The sequence below is a fragment of the Euwallacea similis genome, chromosome 4 (genome assembly GCF_039881205.1).
Source record: "Euwallacea similis isolate ESF13 chromosome 4, ESF131.1, whole genome shotgun sequence".
Classification (NCBI taxonomy): domain Eukaryota; kingdom Metazoa; phylum Arthropoda; class Insecta; order Coleoptera; family Curculionidae; genus Euwallacea; species Euwallacea similis.
In genome coordinates, this window is record NC_089612.1 from 5,943,306 (window position 1) to 5,952,106 (window position 8,801).

The 8,801-nt window shown below is 37.6% G+C and overlaps 1 protein-coding gene across 2 annotated transcripts; it reads left to right on the plus strand.

Moving 5' to 3' along the window:
* The first annotated feature begins 2,327 nt into the window (after positions 1-2,327).
* Positions 2,328-3,062, plus strand: LOC136408351 (helix-loop-helix protein 6-like). 2 transcript variants are annotated; one of them, XM_066389281.1, is made up of 3 exons: positions 2,328-2,746; positions 2,798-2,909; positions 2,969-3,062. In XM_066389281.1, exons 1-3 carry the CDS (start codon positions 2,490-2,492, stop codon positions 3,041-3,043), a joined length of 444 nt encoding a protein of 147 aa, XP_066245378.1. In that variant the 5' UTR covers positions 2,328-2,489; the 3' UTR covers positions 3,044-3,062. The 2 variants fall into 2 exon arrangements, with proteins under 2 accessions (XP_066245378.1, XP_066245377.1); XM_066389280.1 differs by having other exon boundaries at positions 2,328-2,909.
* The last annotated feature ends 5,739 nt before the right edge of the window (positions 3,063-8,801 follow it).

Genomic DNA, 8,801 nt, shown 5'->3' on the forward strand with positions numbered 1-8,801 from the left:
GATGAGTAAAAAAATTGCTTTTAAGCTTCACAACCCCTTACGCGTAATTTCTGACCAGCACGTTCATTAGGTGCCAATCAGTCCTCCAATTCAAGCATATTCATGGTGTCCATTTAACAGCCCCTTATACTCCTATTAGTTTATTTGTGATTTTGTAAAAAAACGATTATCGGAATTTACAGGGTGCTAAAAGAAAGGTTCAGGAATGAAAGATGTGATTCTTCGGTCTATTTTAAGAAAAAAGCTCCTATTAACATGGATCTGCAAACACGCCATTTTTGAGATACAGGGTGTCAAAAAAAACAAGATCAAAAACAGTTTTAACTTTTTTCCTTACTTAAGGAAGATGTACATCTTCACCTGCCATTTGCACACAGAATTCACATCTTCGCCGAAAAGAAGCTAGACGATTTTTTTGCACGACCGTACATACAGTGCATATCGGCTATCTCTGAATTAGTATAAAAACGTATTTTTTTACTAACAGAAACTGGCAGCACAACAGTTAACACTACTAAATAACATTTGCAACATTACATTTCTATGAACAGAAAGCAATAACAACAACAACAAAGACAGCAACACTGGCATTCTTTTTTTTGACACCCTGTATCTCGAAAACGGTGAGTTTGCAGACACGTATTAATAGGAACTATTTTTCTTAGAATGGGCTCACTTAGAATAATCACACACTTCATTCTTGAACCCTTTTTTTAAAACACCTGTATATGAATCTAATGAAAGTAGGTTTTAAAATTGGGAACAATCCTGCAGGGTGCCCCAGGAATGCTGGGCGTCGTGAAGGGCCTTTTCTTAATGGTATTTTTTTCCATGTGATGGAATTCTTTGTTGGTCCCATGTTAGCTCCTAATTTTCTTTTGCCCTGGGATACAGCGACTCAAAACTGCGAAATTTAAAAAGATATTTTAGACGTGTGTAGTGTCCTATAAAAAATCAATATCTCTGTCAGTTTAAGCTAGATTTTGGTAATTTTAGAATAGATTCTCCTGTAAGATCAGCTTAGCAGGCATGAAAACTCATTGAGCCAATAACACATACAGGGCGCTCACAATAACAACTTTAACTTTCACTTTTTCAACGTCAATTTGTTTGATTTTTTCAAATACTATGGTGTGTTTTCTGTAACGTAGAATGAAAGAAAATTTTCTTCATTTTGGTACAAAATATTGTGATATTTATCTTAAATCTTAATGAAATGATGAATTATTTCGGGAAAAGCCGCATTCACGGCTAAGTGGCTGAGTGTTAATCATGTGTTGCCATGGTTTGATGTCTTTTTGTTTTAAGGTTTGACAGCTCATTAACCTCCTGACTAATTTCTCTTACGCTAATTTTTGGATTTTCTAGTACTGATAAAGTGATGTCCAGTTTATTTTCTTCTCTTAGGACGCTCTTCTTTCAACTTTTCTCTTCATAATTAACACTTCTTGTTCACTTCCTATTCTTGTTCAAAACGCTCCTTGAAACTTTCTAGGCTTCTTACGTTGGGATGTCTTCTATTAGGAAATCGCTGTGGTCTATTAGGAATCGTTGTGCCGTTATGTTAATGAACAATTTCCATCACACGAACCAGTCACACAAACCGCACTAGTAAATTCTTGTTGAGTATTATTCACTTTGATGGCCAGGTTTAAAATAAACTGATTTTGAAGGAACAAAAATAGCAAATGAGCTGTCAAAATTTAAAACAAAAAGACATCGAGCCATGGCAACGTATGATTAACACTCAGGCACTTAGCCGTGAATGCGGCTTTTCCCGAAATAATTAATCAATCCATTAACATTTAAAATAAATGTTGTAATATTTTACATCGAATTGAAGAAAATTTTCTTTCATCCTACACCACAAAAAACACTCCATTCTATTTGGAAAAATCGAAAAAATTGAGGTTGAAAAGGTGGAAATTAAAGTCGCTATTGCGAACACCCTGTGTATATTTTTGGCAAAATGAGTATTCACGCCTGCTAAGCTGATATCACATGAGAATCTGTCCGAAAATGATCAAAATCTATGTAAAGCTAACACAGATATTAATTTTTTTACGATTTCTTTTAAAACCTCATAGCTTCGAATCGCTGCATCCAGGGGTAAAAAAACACAAGATCAACAGAGCATTCTATCACGTGGAAAAAATGCCACTTCACGACGTCCAGCTTTTTTGGGACACCCCGTAGGGTTGCCCCTAATTTTAAAATTCGCCTCATATACACCCCCAACATTGGTTTTTTTATGAAATCACAAGTAAGCTCATAGGAGTCCGAGGTTCTGTTAAATGGACACCCTGTATTTCGGGAGGCAGCTGAAATTTGTTGCGAAGGAGTACATTATTAACCACGCCCTATCGTCCAGGTGTAAAATGCGGGTAAAAAACAACACGAGTCAAATAGATAATACCTTTTTACAGCCATGATACCATCTTCAGTTTTACTAAAGTTTCGGCGGTTAAAGGTCATCAGGGGATGCCCACATGAGCGTAATGGACGAAATAGCTTGCGATAATTGGTTTGAAGATATCAACAACGTGAAGTGCCATTTATATTTTAATGGGGAGATCGAAGAGACGCAGACCAAGAGACCTCTGAGGGAGAAAAACAAGCACGTGCCCCACAGCCAAAAACCTCTGCAAGTGGTGGCGAACAGGAATGCGAGGGAGAGGAGGAGGGTACATGCTGTTAACAATGCTTTTGTTAAGCTGAAGAACGCAATTCCCATTCAAAACACCAGGTCTGTTATTTTGCCAAAATGGCAATTTACGTTAAAAAATTATGATTGCAGAGGCAAGAGGATAAGTAAGGTCAAGACACTGCTCTATGCCATCGACTACATTCGCACTTTGGATGGAATTTTGAGGGAGTGTGCAGGCTACAGCTCTGATTGCTACGACTGGGTATGTTGTTAGGCGTGAGGCTGCTAGAATTAGGGAATATAAGGTATTTGTGATTTAAGGGGGATTTGGGTACCCACGAGAGTCCTGGCAACTGGAGCTATAGTGCACACGCAGCACAGAGCAGGGAATGCTAGGAGCACCTACTTCCTACAAGCCAAATTGTGAAATCAATTTTATCTAGTCATTTTTTTGTATCGAATATAATAGTTCTCAGGAAGTAAAAAGCTTATTATAGATCTCTCAAATTCGTCTCTTTCTGGTATTATCAACGTGACGTCAAAGAGCGTTCAAAGAATAAGCAGTTTTTGTTACATTCACATTCGCGCTCAGGTTCCAGCTTACAAGTTAAACTCACACTCGTACTTTCCCTTATGTTCACACTCACGGCTCACAGGTCACACTCACAAGTCGCAGCTCACCGGTCACACTTATACGCATGCTCACTCTCATACTCATATGACACAGTCTGATAGTACTCCTCCAAAGGATATGGTTAAAGCTAATTAATAATGTAAAGAGCTTCTTTTCTAACACTTTTATCCATTAATAATAAGCTTCTTTCTGATAGACAGTTAGTGTCTGCGCTGGGTATTTATAATTTAAAGGTCTGGTTGAGTATGGACTTTGAGGAGCATACCTGGCAAAGATATGTCTATTTTAAAGAAGAGAAGTTTGCATTTTTGAATGCATATTGCAGGAGACGTCATTATTCCATTTTTTAAAGTTTCCCTCTGCAAAATCCTCAGAATTCTAGGTTTAACTGGGTTCTTAATACCTTCTTTTAGTGCCGAGTTGCTGTTTCCATACATAGAATTTTCATATCTTATAATACTTCAAAGATATTGAAACTGGTTTTGTCATAATTGATGAATATTTTAAATGAAGAAAGACCCGTAGAACCGCTTTTAAAAGATTTATTAGAAGATTTGAACAAATCACTGTAACAATGATTCAAAAACTAAAATCATACCTCCTAGGTAAGACCTGCCTTAAAATTCCCTTCCTTCTTCTTCGGACTTCCAACCTCCAGTATATGGCGGAAGTGACACTCTACTCTGGAATTCCATAACTGAGTTTCTGATCTAAAAACTCATAAAATACCACTAAATTCTGATAATATTCCATCGAAGTACCTGAAAATCTCGAACTTAAAATGTACAAAGAAGCAGGACACAACCGCCTTTCCAGCTACCTCCTAGCTTCGATTGAAACCGCAATTTTTACTCTTGGAAAAGAGATTTGAAGGTGTTCAAAACCAGCCTGGACAGCTCAGCATTCACAGAAGTAAGAAGAAATTTACTGAGAAAGGTATTCCGAAAATCATTCTATTTGCTCCCGAATTGGGACGAAGAAAAGCGCCCAAGGCCCTTTTACACTCCTAGAGAAGAAGAAGTGATTTCGGATACAAATAAAGGTGGAGAGGAATTAAATTTAGCTGAACATGAACAGGAATTATCTCTAAAAGAAGAGGTGATTAGCTGGCAGAAATTGGGGCAGTTGGCTGCCAGACGCATCAGGGAACCCGGCATGAGAGAAACCTTTTTTTTCCTAAAGGAGGGAATCTTCATAGGTACCCGGTCTGGTAGGAAATTGGTCCTATGGAGCCCTATTTTCCAATCAGGCGCCGATCAAGAGGTAGTGCTCCCCCGCGCCCGGTTACATCTATGTTCGCCACTGAACAACATTGAAATAAAACAGGTTGAATTAGCGGCTGCAAAAACTACATTTTGGAGAATATACAGGGTGATTCATTAGCAATTGAACAGCCGAAAGCTGGAGGTACTACAGGTCAAATGGTGACGATTGGGGAAAATGTGCCTTATTCGAAAGTTAGTAGTTTCGGATATACAGGGTCCGGCATATACATATATGGGAAAATTGCAATAACTTTTTAAATAATTTCTCTATCAAAAAATGTTTCAAGTAAAAGTTACAAAACTAATTTGTTGTTTCCTTTTAATAACTTTAACTTTTTTTATCCTCTAACACTCCAAGGAAGTCCAGCTATAGTTTTTCAAAGTCACCCTCTATTTCCGAATTATTTTATGAAATCTACACTTATTTAATCATACAGATGTATCAAAAATTGTTGGGGTTAGACAAGAAAAATTCAAGAAAACAAATAGCTTCCTTAGTTTATTCAAAAAAATTAAATTCGATAAGAAAAGCAAAATAACAATTTACTGCTTACAAGAATGCATTGTTATTTAATGTTCAAAGCATTTGCTCAAAATGTTTTCCGTCATTATTTAAACACAGTGCTATTCTTTGCATGAATGATCTTCTCATCTGAACATAGGTGTCTTGCCTGATTGATTACGTTACACCAACGATACGAGCCTTCAAGTCATCTACGTTATTTGGCCGATCCTCATAAAGTCAATCTTTTAAATGCCCCCAAAGGAAAAAGTCACAGGGATTTAAATCTGATGACCGGGTTGGCCATTCTATTTCACCGAGCGAAAAATTGAGACTGTTTTTTTAATTCCCGGAATGTTATTTCCTTGACTTTTAAAAAACACACAGGACGTTTTTATTATTTTGCTTTTTAATTTTTTCGAATAATATAACGAAAATAATATTTTGTCAAAATTTTTCTTATCTAACCCTAGTAAAATTTGATATATGTGCATGGGCAAATAAGTGCACATTCCATAAAACAATTCGGAAATAGAGGGTGACTTTGAGAAACTATAGTTGGACTTCACTGGAGTGTTCGGGGGCAAGACAAAAGTTCAAGGTCATCAAAAAGTGGCAACAAATTAGCTTTGTAACTTTGACTTGAAACATTTCTTGATAGAAAAATTATTAAAAAAGTTATCGCCATTATTCCATATATGTATATGACGGACACTGTATATCCGAAATTACCAACTTTCGGATAAGGCATGTTTTCCCAATCCTCATCATTTGACCTGTAGTATCTCCAGCTTTCTGTTGTCCCATTGTCAATGAATCACTCTGTATTATGTAAACAACAAAATGACCGAATCGTCTTAGTATTTACATAGCAGAAGGTGCCCTACCCAGAAACGGTCATGTCTTCACGGTATTCCCACATGAACAGCTCGAGTTGTCGAAGATTCCGAGAATCTACTTATTAAAACTAAAAAGTATTTTCCAAGTCGATAAGTACTTCCGCACAGAGGCGGAGATGCGTTGTTTCTGGTCTTCGTGAAGACAAAGCGAACTCCGGCGACCGTGCAGGGCTACGGGCAGGTCCTAATCGCAATTTGGATAGTGTTGACGATGGAAAGAAATCCTGGAACAGGGGGAAGGATCGAAAGGGCAGAGTGGTGTGCAGCCTCCAGCACTGGTCGCCATCCAAGCCATCCACCGATCCAGCCAAGTCAAACACATCATACCCGATATACCGGTTCGCACTTGCAGCAATTACTTATCCGGCATGTTGAAAAAGTCTGGTATAATTTACTTGTCAAAAAGTCGCAGGTTCCCTTCAATAACCTGCGTAAATTATGAGTCGGGAATTAATTACGGTCTACCGGTAATTAGAGGACTTAGCGGAATCACCGACATTGTAGCGATGAAATAGGCGAGGAATTCCAATAAGAAACATCCTTTAAGGTGGAATCGGCTTAATTGCTCGTGTGGGAATGCTTCGACGAACTTATTTCCGTTATATTGAAACACCATCGGTGAAGGTTGAAACGGCAAAATCGTTGCTGTCACTGACTTCTTCTGAAGCTATGAACCAATGCTCGCTTAAAATTCACATCGTGCGGCTGTCCAGTTATTGTTATTGCAAAAACCTCCTCTCTTACAACAATTCCCCTTGTATGACTTGATTTAATAATAACGATAGTGGCCACCGACTACGAATGCGAAAACGATTATTTACGTCTGAGACAAGCCCGTGAAACAGTTTGCGAACTGTTATTTATTGTTGCATGTTTGGCAGTTGTTAACATAGCGCGAGGGTTAATCTAGAGGAATAACGGTACCTGGAAGTGTTACAGCAGATCTCTAATCAGGCGCTTCCTTACCGTAGATTACGCAAATTACGTAAAGAGGGAAAGTAGAACGAGGCCCGTATTGGATAATTTGTTTCACAGTGGAATTAGCACCACATAACCAGGACAGACATAGTACTCATTTTTAGCTTCGCATTCGAGTTAGTGTCTCCACTTGCCTGTTGGAAGATACAGGGTGTCTACAGGGTGTACAAATTCGGGTCCCCGTTTGGGGATCTCGGAAACGGCGAGAAACGCCAAGTCGGTCAAATGGAGGCAAAGTTGCGTATTTTGGCGCTCAACAGTGCTCCATTTGCGAATTTTAAAGATCCGAATACCTTCGGAAATGTCCGATAAAAACCGAAGTTTGGATTTTAGTTTCTTTCAAAAAACTCGAAAGCCATCGTTCGGATGAAGCTGATAATAAGATATCATTAGAGCACTTTTTGTCTAGCTTTCTATTGTTGCGATCGATATTTTTACTAGAAGATTGAAATATTACGGATCACTTTGAGTTTTCTTAAGGGCGCTATCTTGGATTTTTACAAAATTGGAATCTACATGAAACTTCCTTTCCAGTGATGTATTATGTTCCAGTATTTTAAGAGATTTTGTATGAATAAAAGAAGTGAAACCATTTCCATGTAAGGAGCCCTGACTTGCATTGTCATATTAAGTCAACAAACGTCAGATCGTGTTTTGTTAACTTCATTGTTTAATAAACAAATTAATAAGATACAATCTGACGTTTGTTGACTTAACGTGACAATGCAACTCAAGGCTCCTTACATGGAAATGGTTTTTTTACTTTTATTTATGTAAAATCTCCTAAAATACTGAAATATAATACATTACTGGAAAGGAAATTTCATGTCGATTCCAACTTTGTAAAAATCCAAGACGGTGCCCATAAGAAAATCCAAAGTAGTTTAAAATATCTCAGAAAGCAATCGTGGTCAAAATACCGATCACACCGGTGCACAAAAAGTGTTCTAATAACATCTCATCATCAGCTTTCTCCGAAAAATGTTTTTCGAAAAAAATTAAAATCCAAATTTTCGGTTTTCATCGGATATTTCCGAAAGTATCCGGATTTTTAAAAATTCACAAATGGAGTATTGTTGAGCTCCAAAATACGCCACTTCCATTTAACCGACTTTGTGTCTCTTATCATTTTCGAAATCCCCAAACATAGATTTGAATTTGTTACACCCTGTATAGGGAAATGTGTCCGCTCGATGATTGGCTCATTAGCCTTCGAACTGATACAACAAGCTAACACTTTTTCCTTGCAGATGCAGTCCTTTCTCGGGTTCTCCTTGCCTTCCAGGTGTTCATAAAAAATCAAAAATCACATAAAATTAATTATACATCTTTTTTGAATCATCGTAGATATTGCTAAGCACGTGGGTCAGGCAGCTGAACTTTTACATCTGGTTAAATTCTGACTGACCACCTGGCCAAAATCGTTCGATATTAATATGGAAACGTTAAACAAATCTTTTATTATTGGACTTTTTCAAGTCCGTGATCAATTAAGGAAGGATTTTGAAGCGGCAAATAACTATCCACATGCCGGCCTGAGGCCTGTTTGACACAATAGTGAAAGAAGGTTAATAAACAAGGAAAATTATACAAGGCGTTTCAGAATTGCACGACACTATTTGAGATATGTCTTCTCCAGTGAAAAATAAAGAAAAAAGTTCATATAAGTATGTTTCCGATCTCGATCGGAAGCGGAGTTACAGGGTGCTAAAAGTTAAGGAAAAATTACGTTTTTGTTTTATTGTGTTTAATCTACTGCAGATAGAGCTTTCAAATTTTATATGATCCTCCAACTACTATACAGGGTAGTGCATTTTCTGAGGCCTTGGTCCATAAAATCTTGTAGAAAACTTTGCTCGTACGCCACCAGTCCATT

Coding starts and splice junctions, on each gene's coding strand:
- LOC136408351 (XM_066389280.1), top strand. CDS start 2,490: ATGAGCGTAATGGACGAAATAGCTTGCGATAATTGGTTTGAAGATATC. Junction 2,910..2,968: donor GCTCTGATTGCTACGACTGG/GTATGTTGTTAG, acceptor TTGTGATTTAAG/GGGGATTTGGGTACCCACGA.